General features: G+C 43.5%; 2 protein-coding genes across 6 annotated transcripts in view; both read left to right on the plus strand.

The window, feature by feature from the left end:
• Nca (neurocalcin homolog) overlaps positions 1 to 17,295 on the plus strand; it is a 113,285-nt gene that overhangs the window by 71,620 nt on the left and 24,370 nt on the right. The gene's annotated exons all lie outside the window — the stretch shown is intronic.
• The window catches only part of LOC124210960 (neuronal calcium sensor 2), a 98,619-nt gene that overhangs the window by 71,363 nt on the left and 9,961 nt on the right, over positions 1 to 17,295 (plus strand). For all 4 annotated transcript variants that reach the window (XM_046609459.2, XM_046609460.2, XM_046609461.2 and 1 more), the window contains one exon: positions 5,669 to 5,812. In XM_046609459.2, coding sequence (XP_046465415.1) covers positions 5,669 to 5,812 — 144 coding nt within the window. The remainder of the gene's footprint in view (positions 1 to 5,668; positions 5,813 to 17,295) is intronic.

Raw genomic sequence — 17,295 nt, forward strand, 5'->3', positions numbered from 1 at the left:
ACTATAATACCTTCGTATTTTAGGCGCTTACCCGTTACTTAGGTTTTAACTTAGCCGTTGGTTAGCCACTTATATCAGGGATTGGTAGAGGAGACTCGACTGAAAAATTGCCAAGTTACCGCTCTGCGAGTAGCGGGGCAGAAGGCAGAAAGATACAGAGTAGGACGGTTGATTTTGCGAAAACGTGTGACGAGCCAAAAAGGCGAGATTATGTTTAAAAAGAGGAAAAACGTGTAAGATAATTATTTAAAATACAAGACAAGTGAGATATGAAGATCGATTTCTTTGATCGATCGTTCTGAATCTCCTACCCACCTCTTAGCTGTAACTTGTATATGCATCTTCCGCCTCGCTGTCTACGCGGACATCGCGCCTTGTTGTCTGATTCGGTCCAACTCCGAGCGCAAAGTGATCCTTAGCCATACTTTCCACGCATGTCGTTATAAATTTTCGCCAACATTAACCGTTTAATTCAAGTCACGTTCGACGTCCTACCTTTTTTTTGCAGCTTCATACTTATTAAACTACTTTTTGGTAACAACTGCTGCGTTTCTTGGTTCCACATGATCCCGGAAATATTTCCAAGTCTAATAAAAATATGACATTTATTTATTTATTTATTGTAAAAACAGCCGGATGATAAGCATTTTTTGTTAATCTACCATGAAAATTCTAACGTCAATTTTTACACAAACTTGATACACGCCAAAAAATTTTACGCAATGTTTTCAAAATTTTTCTTGTTTTTCTGTGCTTATCAGCCATATTGGATTAACCATTTTGAATATTCGAACTTCGAGTTTTCCGACCGACGCAACTTGAAGCATGCGATAGCTGCAAGTTCTCGACTTTTCGCATCGTTTTTTCGAGTTTCCGTGACATCAACGCGCTTGCAGACGATTCACCGTCACCGACCAAAGTTGTTCTTCTCGTTACCGCGTAACGTTGAACCGACGCGCGACGCGGTTAATTGGATTACGCAATTGCTTTGTTTTTGTCAGTCGGGCATGGCCGTGACCCGTATAATTGCGAAGGAACGTATCGGGTGTACGGATGACGGAACGCGACAGAACCGATGTCAACCATTCGGCGGTGTTGCAAAATTTTTACCGAACAATCTAGCGGTTCGATTCAGTGGAAATTACACTTTCGCCTGAAAGCGATGCGGCCTCGTCGTTACTCTACGTTGCTCTACACTCGTCAAGTATTCGTATATTCCGTAAAAATCTTCAACAACAATACAAGCTTCAGTAATAAATTATCACTCGCATAAATTATTATCTGGAAAAAAAAGTATGATGTTCGTTCTACATCGTTTCGACTAATATTTACCAGGGATGTACCTACATTTTAATCGAAGTCGAAGTGTCGGATCGGAGGAAGCAGCAGATGAAACGGATCAACTGTTCAAACAACGCGAAGCGTTATTATGCATACCTGCGTCTTTTCACGTTGATATATTGCACGACAAAGAAATATAGATCCCACACGATCCGCTTCTTCACCTGCGGTTCTATTGTTCCCCTATTTTTAACCCTTTCACAGAAGCCACTATAGTGGCACATCTTTTTTCTTTTTATTTTATTGTTACTTCTGTTTTTTTATATGTTCCATGCAAAATTCTGAATCTTTTTGCATTTTCAGGCAACTGAATTGCGTGAGTGAAAGGGTTATCCGGATCCTGTTCTCTTTCCGCACGAACGTCCTTGCTGATCCTTGACTCTCTCCCTCTCTCTTCTTCCTTACTTCCTCACTCGAGGAACACCGGAAAATTTTACACGTGGGCATGAATAAATTAGGCAGTGAAAAACGGGTCGCGTCAACCCTCGGCGTACCCGACCGCTTTTTATTCCAGTCATTTTTCGTAACTTTGGTGGAAAAGTTTGTTGTACCTACTTGAGTGCAAGTTCGCTGTTCCAACTTGAAGAGCGCGAGTACCTCGCTACGCCGAGAGAGTAGATAAATAAATAAATAAAACCGAAGAAAAACAAAAGATAAATAAAAAATAAAAAATGTCGAGGAACGCAAAAGGTATCGCAAGCGGAGCGTTTCACATTTTTCACTTCATACTTTAGCTTTCCTCATTTTCTTCCTCTTTCATACCTTCGGATTTTTAACACGCGCGGTATACCTTGAACGTTTGTGAAAAAATTCTTCAACGCGTATCAGCATGTTGGCACTCGGCTCCTCTCGCATCCCTCTGATTCACCGTACGACACAGATATTTCACGCCGATACGTGAATACATGTACACATATATCGGAGAATAGGAGAACTTTCTTCGTGTCGCTGCGATTTGTTTTGGGTTATGTTGTTCGATTCCCATTATTTGTGTATTTACTTTTGTTGGACGTTACTCGCCGGCTACGGGGAAATCTGTGGCAGGCTTTTCTCAATCGATACGACCGCCGCCATCTTCTTTGCTCGCCTCAATTTCGATCTCTCGTTCCACCTCCTCGTCCTATTCTCTACGGTAGACTTGACGCGGATTTATGTATATTAGCTTTTATTCAAGACAGGTGTGGGGAAAAAACCTAGAATAATAAGCTCACCGTTGCGGCTCTCTTTCTCTCTCTTTACACACGCTCAGGGTGAGGTAGAAAATATTTGCGCCGGTGGGAAATTTCTACTCACAGTCAGAGACGGTAAACAAGGGGCGAAGTTCTTTGTTCTAAATAAAGTCTGCCTATAGCTTGAGGAATTTTATGGAAATTATTTTAAAACGAAGAAAGAAAGTATCGTGATCGCTGGATGAAAACTACATAATCATACCAGTGCAGTGGACCGCTCAAATCGTCGAGTCTAAAAGTTCAAAGCTGTACAAAAAGATGTAAAATTTTACAGATTTTTGGTGTTTGTTTGTTATTTTATTATTTTCTGGTTTTCTTTTCTCTTTCATTTAAATGTGGGTAGATTTTTTCTAACGAGAGTATAATCTCGTTCGGAATGATGATACCGTCTTGCAAAACTCCCCGTCCTTTTGTACAGAGACCCGCGGGGTTGGGGTGAGTTCTCTTAATCCGTTCATGTTCTCACCCCGGCCCCGACAGCAGTTGTCGATTCCTCTCAAGTTCGTACCGACGTTGAAAGGATCTCAACAGATAAGAAAGCTTCGTAAGCTCCTCTTAAGATGGACGAAACGGTTCTGTCGGCGAAGAAAGAAAAAAATAATAATAATGGAGAATAAAAAAGATAAAGTGAAGCAAGAGGCAGGGCGTATTATTGAAAAAGTAAGGAGTCTGCTCATTTCCATGGATCCCTGTTCCTCGAGGTGCTTTAAAATTCTGTCGGGACAGCGGAATTATAAATGATCGCGAAATATCTTTCATAAGTTTCAATGCCTGGGTATTTTTGGCATCGGGATTCGAAACTCGGACAAGGAGTTTTTCCTCACATATAAATTTGCACGCCTTTCCCTAACTCTCTCACCGTCAGTTTAATCTTTGCGCTGCCCGCTTGAAATGCTAAGTGATTAGTATCTCCTCTTTGCTCGCCTCCGACGTTTCCCGCACTAGAAAATCCACTCGCACTCGGTCCGTTCGCTCCTTTGTCTTTCTTGCTTTCTATTCGGGGTTTAGGTTCGCGTGCCTTGTACGACTCCCTCGAGTGGATGGCGGGCTCCTCCTCCTCGACATCGTACAGACCTCGAGTATCGTTTGCCGTTTTCTTTCCGACCTCATCCACGATCTCTTACCCGTTTCCGTTACCTCCCTCTTTGCACCCGCTTTCGTTATAAGCTGCTAGCTGTGAACCGATAACGATGCCGAAGTGCCGTGCATTCGGATTAACCTAACCTATCGCGGCTCAACCTAACCTAATGGAATTTAAGGAGACTAGAAAGATGTCCGTCATTGCGCGATAGTTGGTTGCAACTCAAAGCTATGATTGTCTAATGGAGCGTAAGTTATAGATCAAGTGAATAAGGTTAGCAGCATATTTTCAGATTATTCGGAAAACTAGTAATTGACCTCTTGTTTTTTCGAATATCTTTTCAACATTGTTCTCCAAAAATTAACTACAAACATGAGATCCTCGTAGAAAATTTTCAGTCGTACGCACGACGGTGTTGTGTTACAACTGCGGTAGTCCAAAGCGAGAGTAAAATAGGGTAGAGTAGAGTTTACTCAGAGAGAGAATGCAACGTTATAAGTTTATTTGTATTAATAGCGATATTGAGTAGTGTGAGACAAATAAAATAGAAATGGAAAGACAAAAAGGCTTAATAATCGCTTAAGACAGAGAGAGAGAAAGAGGGGAAGAGAGGAGGTGAGATAGAGGGTGACGGAGAGGTGAGGGACAAGTTGAATGAAAACGAAATAAAGCCTCATCTAGCAAGTGGGTCAGAGCTTGAAGTCACCGCTGCGTCCTTCAGCTCTTTCGCTCATAATTTGACATGTGTTTCCTACAGTCGTGTAAGGGTTAAAATATGGGCTAAAAGCCTCCCAGTTGTTCGTCTCGGGGAACGTGTCTAACCCGTTGTCTCGTACGTGCCAATGGCAGTGAATCATTTCTGAAACCGGACCTCGGTGAGGACCACTTACTCATCTCACTATATCTCGACAAGTTTGGGTATTTTTTCTAACCGACGTGATACTTTTTTTTTCTTTTCTTTACCAAGTCTCCGATTTTAGATGTGCGTGGTTTTGTAGGAAATCGGAGGTGTCCAAAAATAGAATAGACAAAGGAATAATTCGAAGACGTTGCAAAAATTATATTATACCGAGTCTGATCGATTGAATCGTGTCAGTTCGGTCCAGGAATATATCTTCACGTACAAATCAGAAGACGTAATCAAAAATGAAACGACGCCGGACTAGAACCGCATTCGAAGAGTTTGCGCTCGTTCGGAGTGACCTCGTTGAATTCTTCTTCTAACGTGCGATAAATAAGCATAACTCACTCGAGAGTACCTTAAAGAGACTCGGACAACCTGCGGTACGAACACTTTATACATACATACATTGTGCAGGATCAATATTGATTTTACGTTTGTCCGAGGCATTTTCTACGTACAGGTACATATTCTCGTAGTTATTACGCGGAGAAGCGGAGGAGGACCGAAGGAACGGTCAGCGCTCGCTTGCGTAATCGAAATTGCGACACGGGTGTGGCTAAACCTCGTCCTCCTCCTCGCCTTCCTTCCTCGACGGCGGTAAAAAGACGCGTCGCCGTCGCGTTTTAACGCCGACGAAAATGTCAGCGTAACGGGGTGACGGCTAGGCTCGTGCCGAATGATCGATAGGCACCGTGCTAGGCGTCCCATGCGGGACAGGCCGAGGCTAAGAATGCTCGGGGATTTCGGGGATGGAACGTTCAACGAGTCGGACGGGTGTGAAGCCCGTTTCGCCTCGCGTTAATCCTGATAAGGTCTTGGCGTCGAGAGAGGCGGAGCGGTAAAAGCGGCGAGCAGCCCGACGCCAAAGCTTCGAGTCGTTAGCCGTTGAGCCGTACCTCGGTCATTAAAGACGACGAAATTTCGCGGCAATTCCTGCCCAGGACCTTTCCCTGATTGATTGCCGATCGAAGTTGATGTAATTTCCGCTTTCACCCGGTCCCCCGCATCCTGCTCCTCCTTCTCATCCTCGATCAACAGATCGTTGCAATCTTTCGTCGCTGTATCGTATATTTCACGTTTCATGCCACGTGTTTCTCTTTTTTCTTCTTACAGCAAGACTGTCCAAACGGCAGACTGACTCCGGCCAAGTTCGTCGACATGTACAAAATGTTTTTCCCCTCTGGTAACGCCGAGGAATTCTGCGACCACGTCTTCCGCACATTTGACATGGACAAGAACGGGTACATCGACTTCAAGGTAATTGGTCTTACTGGATTTTACATATGCTGTACACGTCGTTACGCCCGAGTGCAGGTTATACTTGGAAAAGACCCGATCCTCCGAAAGAGGGATTCGCGAAAAGGTTCAACCGTTTCCCCACTCGTTCGCAATTTATTATTCCGACATTGTAAGGAAAGAAACTAACTTGGGGGAAATTCTGTATAGCGATGACCAAAGGGTCCTTATCTGGATCTTCTTCCGTCTCAGGCAGCGTACGGTAAAAGTGATACATACAATGTGCATGTCGCCTTGGTTGCCGGTACCCTGTTATATGGAACGAAGTCACAGCCGACGTTCGTGATTACACAAGCGGCGTAAGATATTATACAAGAGTTGCGCTATCGTTTCGTCGACACTAATTGCAATTCGCTGATTTTTACTATACGCGTACCTGTATGTACCAGCAATCAGGATGCCTCTTGGCGATACGGCGGCCGCTGACATGCACCGGCGCAATCCAATCTGCGCCCGAACGAATACCGGCCAACAATAAGTGAATAAATAAATAAACAATCGCGCTGTGCTGGAATACCGAGATAATTGCGTCCCAGTCGTCGTGCTTGCGTAGTTATCGAAGGAGTGCACCTGGAATTCTAAAGCGTGTATCTTGCAAGTGTGTCGCTTTCTTACGAGTTGCTTGAAACCAAATTACAAAAAAAAAAAAAAAAAAGAATATATAAAAAATAAATAGATGACAACTACTTGAGAGAATAAAACCAGCTGATGATTCTTGTATCGGACTTGTTAGTTGGAAAATAATTACTCTTAGTCACCGCTGTTAAGTCGGCGACCAATCGGCGTTGTTGAGGATGCGGTTTGCATTTATTTATTTTGTTTTTTCTACTCTTTCATCTACATTTTACAAGCTGTAAAGAACAAACAGTACTAAATGAGTACAGCGGCTATGCGTTCATAATTCATGGTGTCCAGTAAAAAATCCGTAACAAATTCGAGGATATTTTCTGGTTATTCAAAGACATTAAATGTAGAATATTTTCAGGACACGAGAAAAATTCACGGATAGTTTCCAGCACTTTCGAAGGGCAAGTAAAATTCAATGACATTTTCAGGAGCACTGGACACCGTGAATCATATCGAAATGTTTTTGTTTCCATTTTCATTTTATCATACTCATTTCCGTACTTCTGTAGTCGTTTGCGGAGAAATCCTGCACGTTCCCATAATAGGCACGAACGTTCCCGGATAATTTTGGTACCTAATCAAATAACATTTGTCGTATATGCGTATCATCCAACACGCCGCCACGGCGAAATGTCAGGCTGTTTGACAAAATGCCACGAGCGACGACAACGCACGTCAATCCGTATCCGCAAAACTTTAAACTCGATTTACTCGTACACGTGCCGAAATTTTATCGGACGTGAAACTTGTTCTCGTTTTCGTTTAGCAAAAGATTCGAATTTTCGTAAGTGCGATTCGAGGGTCGATCGTTAATCGATCCGATCGATAATAATCGTTTGTTATCGCGTCTCCGCGGGCTAGAAAATTGAAATTTGCTAACGCGGATGTCTGCTATTAGAGTATTTCGCAGGCAGGTGGCATCGCGAAAGTTTCCGCGTCACTCCTATCAGTGAAGAGACGAGGTGATGCAGGGGCGAGCAAGACGTGGACTGAATAAAATATATATATCCAAGAACCCATCGCCAATCTCGGGTAATTATGATCGTTGCGTTGACGCCGAACGTTCTTAACGACGTATTGTATTCTCACTCGGTGAAATAAATCCGCGGACGCATAATAGCTTATTAAAGTTGTTATATAATTAAACGAACGAGGTCCCAGCGCCACGTCTGCGTTTATAACGCCCGGTTCACCTTACCGACAAATCAATGTAGCCACGAATTTTGCCTCGAGACAAGTTCCATGTACATACGTGACCATCCGACGTCAGAAGGTGTCTCTGTCGGAACTGTCGGACGAGGAATAAAAAGTAGGTGTTGAAGGAAGGGGATACAGGAAGCTTCAAGTGTTTCGCAGTTTCAAATCTAACCCAATGTACATACGTTATATGTGAGGTATTCCATGCCAACTCGACAAACGATTTTTCCTTACCATTTTTCACTTCATTCGTAATTTTGTATACTCCTCTTCCGACACTGCTTTTTAGCGTAAACTGTTATTTATTTTTATTTCAACATATTTTTACGAAGGTAAAATATTCCATTTTTGAAAATTTCCTAATTATTATAAAAAAGATTCTTCGACCCGATACCATGCGGGAAATTCATTCGTAGAGTTGGCATGGAATATCTCATATGTACGTGCGATACCTCATACGGTGTCTAAATTTTTTCGCCGTTCCTCGGTGTCTGTACGACGTGATTGGATAATCTATAACAGTCAAACGACGCGATCTTCCTTATTGTCTGTAGCATTATTATCACTCGGGTAGATATTGGCGCGACCACCTATACAAATTTATACCGATTACCCACCCCTAAACTCGAGTGACGTCCAAATAAATGGTCCTCGATGTACATTTGTATACCGCTCTCTACACTTATACCGGCTTTCTTATCTCGAAAACCTCATTCATCCTCCCCTCCTACTCATTGAAGTCCAGGGCGACCTTTGGATATCGCGTATACGTTAGTAAAATGTGTAGGTGTCCCCACCCGCGTGTAAGTATATTATATATAACAGCCGCCCACCAACCCCCATTGTAATACTCACCCTGGATAGCCTTTGTCAAATATTTTCTTATACCCAGGATTAATTCTCCATTCTTTGATTATTTTCACAAAGCTTTGCAGGGGAGCGAGCACAATGCGTACGCATACAAAAACTTGTTGTCGTCCTTGTTATTATAATTTTCATTTTTATCACGTGCGTGTTACGTCAGGATTTCCCACGCAGCGTTGAGGAACCGTTCGATCGGTCGTCTCGAGAGCTTTCGTTACTCGATCTGCTCCCACTTACCTGCTTCGCCCACCAGCGGCTACCTCGCTTATCTGTTTTAATTGTCTATCCTAGATCCGACGTTGATTAGAATTGCCTTTGTATCATGGTTAACGCGCTTTAACTTTCCGCTCCGTTCAACGTCACTTCTCATTTCTCCATCTATGGGGCTTTTCCTATCCCATCGGACTTTCTCTTCGCGGTTCGACGGGTTCGTTAACCCAACCTAACCTAACCTAGCCTAACCCAATTCGTAATCCACAACCCCGCGTATTAGCGAAGGACTGAGAAAAACAATATTAAATTTCCGACGTTATTAAAATCTGGCGGTATTACAGGGGTCGATATTACCAGCCAGCGGGGGAAATTGCATTCCGGAAGGATTTCGAATATCCATAGTTCCGTTTTCGAATAATTGAAAAATGTGTGAAAATGTTACGTTGTGAAGAGAAATGCGATGCTTGGGTTAACTATATATCGTAAACGGTATATTTTGTGAATTTATATTTTGCGAGTAATTGACGAAAACCACTTTTGTCTTTCACCCGCGTCCAGCTGCGAGGAGTGAGTCGGACGTCTCATCGACTTTGACGTGTTTTGCGTATAGTTGTAGGTTATACTTGAAAAAAAATAGTATAACTTTAAATACTGGGTAAAAAGGATGCAGTGACAAACCTCGATCCTTGGAAGATTATTATTCCTCTTTCGCCGTGAATTTCACACCCTCTTAACTCGGTCCCTCGATTCCTGTGTCTCGAAAGTTAGACGAGAAAACGGCAGTAAAAAGTTTTCCTCCTTCGATTAGGTTGTACCTATATAAAACACTTCGAGTCGAAATGGCCGGAGAATTACCTTTATAGGAAACTTGGCGAAACTTTTTATCTCCCTTTCATATGCTAGATTTCCCACGCTTGATGTATTTTATATACGTACTTATGACTATGCAGAGTGAATTTCTAACGACCGAACACCCCGTCGCGGCGTCGCGTCGTCCGCTAGAGTTTAACGCGAATGCTTGAGAATCCTAAAGCGGCTGTCTGTCAGGGTGTTGAGTTTATTATTGATATAAACTTTTGTGCACCTCTTTCATGAATTTCTTTAATTCTCATCGAAAACCACGTTCAGTTAAAACGTGAGCTTCATTTCTCTTTTCTCTTTACTCTTTGTGAATTCTATCTATATTCAACGAGTTCCCGAACTTTGAACAGGTACATGTCTCAGGCTGGATTCTAGAATTTTTCACACTGAAAACATGACTGTTTTATCACACGTTCGCAAAATTAAGTCAAATAAAAGATGAGAATTTCTTCCGCTAATTCAACGAGCTCCAAGATCAAAGAATAATTGGCTCATAGATTTTTTCAAATATCGCTACGGAGGATTAAAGAAAAAGCAATAACGTTTTCAAAGAATCGAGACTCTCTTGTCATTGGCGTACGAATAAATATTTCGCTCTTTGACGTGCCTATGATTATCTACGATCACAGTATAACGTAAAACAGTTTCTTTGAAGTTTCCCGCGCTTGTGTACACAAGCAATACGTAAGTGAAACTTCAAGTTAACGCGGCTTTTACGTAGAAGTACGAATCGCCACTTGGTGTGACAGATTGCTTCGTCGAGAAGAATGTCCCTGATAAGCCATCCTCCTCCTTGAGAAGTATCACCGATAAGGGTGAACCGAGCGATGGATTTGCCGAACGAGGGTGTCATTTTTCTGCTCGCAATTAGTCACGGCCCGACTGAAAGAGAGAGGAAGAGGGAGAGTAGACGGACAAAGAAAGCTTCGTCGCGAGTACCGTCAGCGCAATGCCATTTATTGTTAGGTGCGAGGTGACGAACCGACGTAACCTGCAGCACTCGTCGATTCAACGCTCGCCGTCCGAATTACCGTCGCCTTTGATGAAAGCACGTCATGCAACCGGGCGTTTCCTTCCTTCCTTCCTTCCTTCCTTCCTTCCGTCCGTCCCGTTGTTGTTACCTAATCCGCGAACCTTCACCGTGATTCTTTCGCATGCGAGGCTGTCCTAATCGTTAAAGAATTCAGCTCCGGCAACCGCGTCTATTCGTTTCACGTGCAGACGTCGTTAGTTCGACGAGAAAGATGGCCTAAATATAGCTGGAGAAAATTGATGATTAACTCATCGGAGGGAAGGAGAAAACGCCATCCTCTGTATCTTTGATTCCCTCCACTTAGCCAGTATGACGTCACTACAGAGGTCTATACCAACTTGTATCGTTCACTTTCGTCCTCGCCTCTGCCCCCCCCCCCCCCCCCGATTCTTTCAAGTTTTGAGAAAATCTCGAACCTTAAACTTCCTGCATCCCTTGTCGTTCGACGAGGATTCGTTGAACCAAACCAAGGCAACAAGAAACTTCCGGAAACAATCGAGACACGTCATGCCTGCTGCCGAAGATTTAATCAGGTCTCGTAACGAGAGTCCGAAGTTCTCTCGTCCGCATCTTGGAATAATACGCACGTTCTCGTAAAAGTGCGAACCTGCTACGTTGGTTCTTTGATAGTCTGTGCAGTTTCGTGCAGAAAGCGGAATGTGCCTCGTGAGATCTTTATCGCATTCCTTTCAATCCCCGACCACCCTCGTCGTAAACTTTTCTGTCACGGTCGATTAAACCCGTTTGTATATCTGTATATTAACGGGGGCATTGTATATTTCGCAAGAGGACAATATTATGAACAGCGAATCCGCTCGAGGAGATGAAATCTTTCAGTGGCACACATTTTTCCTCTTACATTATACCTGCCCATACGTCGCACGCCAGTTTTATTTCCGTCTATTTTAGTAGGTATAAAAATGCTGGAAAATTCAAACGTCTGCTGCCACGCCGTACCGTCGCTTTCCAGCGTTAAAGGTACCATTCGATTGTAATTCAAGCACCGTATTAACGGGATTAAAAGTGCGCGGAATCCAAGTAGGTGCCTTACATGTAGCCGGTATTATACCAGCGTCGCTATGTCGTATCCCCGAGAAGGCATCGTTTACTCGGGAGCAGCCATTATCCGGATTACGATGGACTGTTCTGTACAAGATGAGACCTCTCTCGTCGCGTCAGAAAATCGGGCTTTCCGTTTCAATTGGGAACTTCAGCCTGATCTGTGTCATTTTTCCCGTTTAAGGTGAGTGTACCGGTTACTGACCCTGGCCCAATTATTGACCTTTTTTTGGTCGTATCTGTTTGAACCTTGGTTCTAAAATTACCAAAAAAACTTATTTGAAGCATTCAACCCTCTAGCGATTCAGCGATTGGTTTTAGTCGTCAAGAGATTGACAATTTGTGCCGTCGATTTATAATTTTGGAAAATAAAACGGTCAATGATTGGGTCTAAACGTGTCAATGACTGGTACACTTGCCTTGTTCGTGAAATTTTACGTTACCGGATAAATCAGTCCATCCAATATGGCTCGTGTGTTGGTCCTTCAAATTTTGTCTCTCTTTTTCTTTCCTCGATATCTATAATTACTGCGTCGAAAAAATCGATGTGCAAATGCAAGCAAAACTATTTTTTTCGTTAAACGAATTCAACAATCAGTCCAGACGGAAACAATAAGCGACAGCTGGAGCGGTGCGAACGGTTGAACGGACAGAGATTTCGAAAGGATATCTCAATAGCGATATAATAAAAGAAGTTCCTCACATCGTCGGGCCGATGCTGCAGCGGTAACAGCGGGGCAAATTACTCGAACCGTTGATTTCCGGTTCAGGAAGCTGTAGGAAAGCCCAGGGGAGTCTGAAGTGAGAAAACGTATCTCCAGCTCTGCAGCTAAACGGAGAACATCCTCAGGTATATATTTTATTTAATCCGCGGTATATTCTCACTACTGAAAAATGAATAAAAAAGCAGAAATCGAATACACCGTATAAAAAAAGTAAAGCACACTTTAGGTGAAAAGCTCGTATTTCCTCTCGTATTTTCCGAGCGGATACATATACATATAGGTATATATGTACAGGGTAAAGCATGCAGGATACGAAGGAAGGTATGTACTGCGGATAATCGTTACTCCGCCTTTCGCCCCAGCCAATAGGTTTCGAGCTCGTAACAGAATCGGGGATGATTCGCCCCATTCATCGTAATGAACCCGGAATTCCGGGACACGAATTTCCACCGCACGTCCCCTTATCGTCTATGCGGCTCCCGAATCGGGACTAAGAACCGTGAAAATAGGCTAAAAATTTCTGCTAGAAGACATTAGAGCGCGGTTATCTTGAAATCGCGAGGATCCTTGCGGATTCAGCCGCCGCTGGGCGATTATTAAACAGGGTGAGCGTTAACTCCGGATTAACGTGCGAACGGCGCCGGAAAAACTTTGAGATAACGGACATAATATTATCGGTGAAACTGAAAGCAAACCTTTCATGGATATCGTTAATTACAACTGATTGCCAACAGTTTTCAACACGCAACGACCTTCTAACAATAAGCTTACCGAGCTGACGGGTTTTCGTGCTGATATTTTGCACTGATCTTCCTTGCCTGCTGTTGCGAACCTCGTAATTTTTTTTTTTTTAATTTTATCTGCCTCAGATTTATGATTACTCTTTTTTGCTTTCTATTTTTTTATCATACTGGTAAAATCGCTTTATTTGCTACCAAACCGTTACTCAACTTCTCGTACCATTTTTAACCCGCATCAGCAGCAGCACGCGGAAGTTGACACTTACGGTGCTCGGTTGGAGTTATGCGATAGTTGGATCACCTTGACCTTTGAAAAGTGTTTTTCGTTTTTAAAACGAAAGTATCAAACCAATCAGTTACGTTAGTTTGTTTTTTCAATGAATTTTTTTTTTTTTTTTTTCAAACCATTCTACGAATTTCTCGCGAACAACGGAAGTTGAGCTTGTTAACTTGAAGCTTTTTATGATTTGTAAATTTTGCCAATTAAAAATTGAATTGCAGCCTTGTTATAAAGGTACACGCACCTCTGCATACGAATTTTTGTATACCCTCATTTTTCTGTTTCTTAAACTTTCTGCAAAATAAATCTTTCTTGTCATAGCAAACGAACCCTGCATTATACTTTTCACGCGACAGAGACAAAATGATCAGAAAGGCCTAGGGGAAGAGACAGATGAAAAATTACTGAACGTGTGTTATAACTGTTCTTGAAAATGTCGGTCGACAAACATTCGTTCTCACAAGGATACCTTTGTTGTCGCTTTCTAGAAAAAAAAGTACCAACATGTATATAGATATATTTCTTTTTTCTAAAGCTGACACTCCTGGAAAGAAAAGTTAGAATGAGAAATCAAGAAAAACGGTGACTGATATGAAATGCCATCGATCTTAGCCGACTAATTTATTTCAGCATACTGCGCAGTGTCAAGGCGATATGAAGTAAAATTGATTTGTCGACGTCGTCTCTCGGATTGTTTCACCGACAGTGGATCAGAAGCTTATCCGTGACGTCTTTTTCTCATGAATATGCATTCGTGATGTATGAAAACAAAAAATTCTCCACACGGCATATCCGCATCGCTAGAATATCGCACTCCTCCAGCTTCTATTAAGAACAATCAATCATGTAGAGATTGATTCATTCCCACTTCGCACGTTCACCTTCTATGAAGATTATCCTTTTCTTTATCTTCTTGAACTTTCGACTCCAATTGTAAAAATTTTTTTTATTTGCGCTGGCGAATTTATTATAATTCGGGCAAACAAGGAACCGTTATCTCGAGATTGATCCAACCTACGGTGAATTACACGTGAGTTACTCGCATTTCTAATCGGAAATCGATGGCAAGTCGGGCTTCCTTAGTAGTGATGTATCGTGTTTACAGTCGGATTGTCGCGGGATCGGGATGGAACGGTACGGATGCAGGCAAGCGTACGCGGTGCAAATGAACGAGGGAAAATCGGCTTACTGTATTTGTTCCGTCAACCGTGAGTAAACAACGTCGTGGCAGGTCTGGCAAATCACTCAACTTTCGCAGTCCAAGTGCCAATAAGAGAACTGCCCCTATCTTCTCGTATACCCTGCTCGCCAGATAAAACAGAACCCAGTTCCGTTGACTCACGATCATTCAAACATGGATTCTTCATCTTTTGCACGCAAAATTTGAACTCACCGATAATTCTAGTTGACGGCAACGAAGCGCAAGGAGAGAAGGTAAAGCGATTGCACAAGAGAGACGCCCGCCTTGGTCTTGGACATATTCGAGCAAAGGAGCAGTCATGAATCGAAATGGAACCGAAGTGTCCGGATCGGCGAGTCCTGCGCACACGGAATTAAGCAGGAGAACGGATCCCCGGCTAAGCGGTAACGAACCGCATATACACGCCGTGCCACATTGTCTATCCGATTGTTTATAATAATCTCTCGAGCCAAGGTCGTGGAAAACGAGCGTCTCGAGTTTACGTCGAGATTTTCGCCGAAGATTATTACAGGCGTAGCTGCCAGCTCTGCCCGAAAATGAGCAAGAAGTACAAATCTCGGGCGTTTAATCTGCCACGTCGCGAAATATACGCGGTTGTTCGCTCGCCGGTAAGCTGATAAGAAACGCTATAGGAACCCCCTTTCGCTGCGCGCCGGGAGCTGAAAGTGCCGGCGACGACGCCCTGCCCAAGGAAAACCTTTAACTTCTGATCCCAATCTCCGTGTGCAGCTCAACACTCGAATTCTACAAGCTACAACGTACCTTGGAATACAATTACCCGTCACTAATCCGCCGTCATTGCTTCGCGGAGCGAAAGGCTGGTGAATAATCGGACGCGTTAAATCCTGCGGCATCCGTACGCGCTGCAGTTTTGAAGCAACGTAAGGACGTAGTGGCTATACGTTCTTTATTGCGATGAGATAAAATTCAACCACAACAATGACGATAAGAAAATTAAATTTCAATAATAATAATGGCCGAAAGTTATCAATAAATTGTTTGAAACAAAACATTGCTGCACGGCCTGATCGACGACCGTCGCTCCGACTTCATCCAAGCTTCAGACGCAACTCTCGCGTGTCGGAGGTAATGATAAAATCCATACAGGTTTGCTTGCTGCATATCTGCGGTACATCTGGCGAAACGAAGGGCTCGAAGGCGGCTGCTTTGGCTGGGTATGGGCGTCGTGTCGAGGGTCTGTTGTAAGGGCGTGGTCGCGACACGCGATACGACCCTTAATCCTTCCTACCTGGAGCCAAATTAACCTCCTCAGATCTTCGATTCGATTAGGTATATAGCTTCCGCGCCGGCGAGCCCGACTCAATTCAATCATCTGCTGAATTAATTTGCCATTAAAAGTTTCGCCAGCGATTACGTCCTCAGTGTTTGCATGTGAGGTCCCAAAACTTGTATTACCTATAACGGGGACCTTGCGCTTGGCCGTGCGCGACAACTGTTTCAGACAAATTGTTACGAACACGGAGCGACGTGAAAAAATCGCGGGAAATTTACTGCACGAGCGAAGCGACAACGAAGCATCATGTTTCGCTAACCGGCGACAGCTCGAGGAGTCTCCTTACATCAAGCGACTGCCTAATTTACTTTTTCTTGCCGTATGTAATGGGACATGATACTGACGTAGGCAATCGACGTTACCGGAATACCGTCTTCACTCGCAAAGTTTACTTCAGTCACTAACGTTACTCGCTTCGACAACGCTGGATGAAAGAATTTGGTGGGAATCGAGTCAAATTGATGAAAAGAGTGCAAAACCAGGTATACCAACGCGGCGAAGAAGAACGGAAATACTCCACAATCGACTTGACGAAAGAGGAACTGTCGCATCGCACATCGAGCAGTGGAAGGTGCATGCGAATTGCGCTTGGACTTGCAAGCCGAGTTGACGTGCTGCGGGAGGTTGCACGCGCCTCGAGGTCGGCTTGCTTGTCCTCCGTGAATCATTAATTATTGCGCGTTGCACATTGCGAGAAATGGGAGTCGCTTACTCTCGACCCAAATTGCTGTGCTGAATAGTTGGAACGACATGCTCATGCACCGCTCTCGTCTTTCTAATGGGACGTTTATGCATATGAAGCATTCCAAGCTGCAGCTATCACAGATGCAGGAATTGAATGAGAATTATTGAGAATTTCATCAATCCCAGTGTTGATCGCTGCGGAACCTGCGATATTCACTGTGCGGTGAAACTCAGGCTTGATTAACTCATCGATGAAAACTGGACGTCGCGTCCCTTGATCAGTGGCTTCTCACAAACATATCCGAGCCGTTGACGGTGGCCAAATGGTGGGAAATCGGTTGAATTTTTTAACGCTTCGGAGGATAGATGTGTTCGGTCGAAGCTCCGCAGGCGACCCGGTGTTACGAGTGCTTTGGGATATTTCCCCTACATTACTATATGCACGTACATCTCCCATGAATCGCGACGGCTCAACCCCGTGACCATTAATATTCCTCACCCGGCGAGTAGGCATTTATAACGCAGAGGTTCTGCATATTCTTCGTCTTCCGCCTCTTTCCTTCCCGTTTTTTTTTTTTTTTTTGTGTTCTTGTCCCCCGTATTGAAATAACGACGATGATAAAATTGGAGAAAAATGGTAATAACGCTCGGCGGCGATGAATCTTC

The sequence above is a fragment of the Neodiprion pinetum genome, chromosome 2 (assembly GCF_021155775.2).
Source record: "Neodiprion pinetum isolate iyNeoPine1 chromosome 2, iyNeoPine1.2, whole genome shotgun sequence".
Classification (NCBI taxonomy): Eukaryota; Metazoa; Arthropoda; class Insecta; order Hymenoptera; family Diprionidae; genus Neodiprion; species Neodiprion pinetum.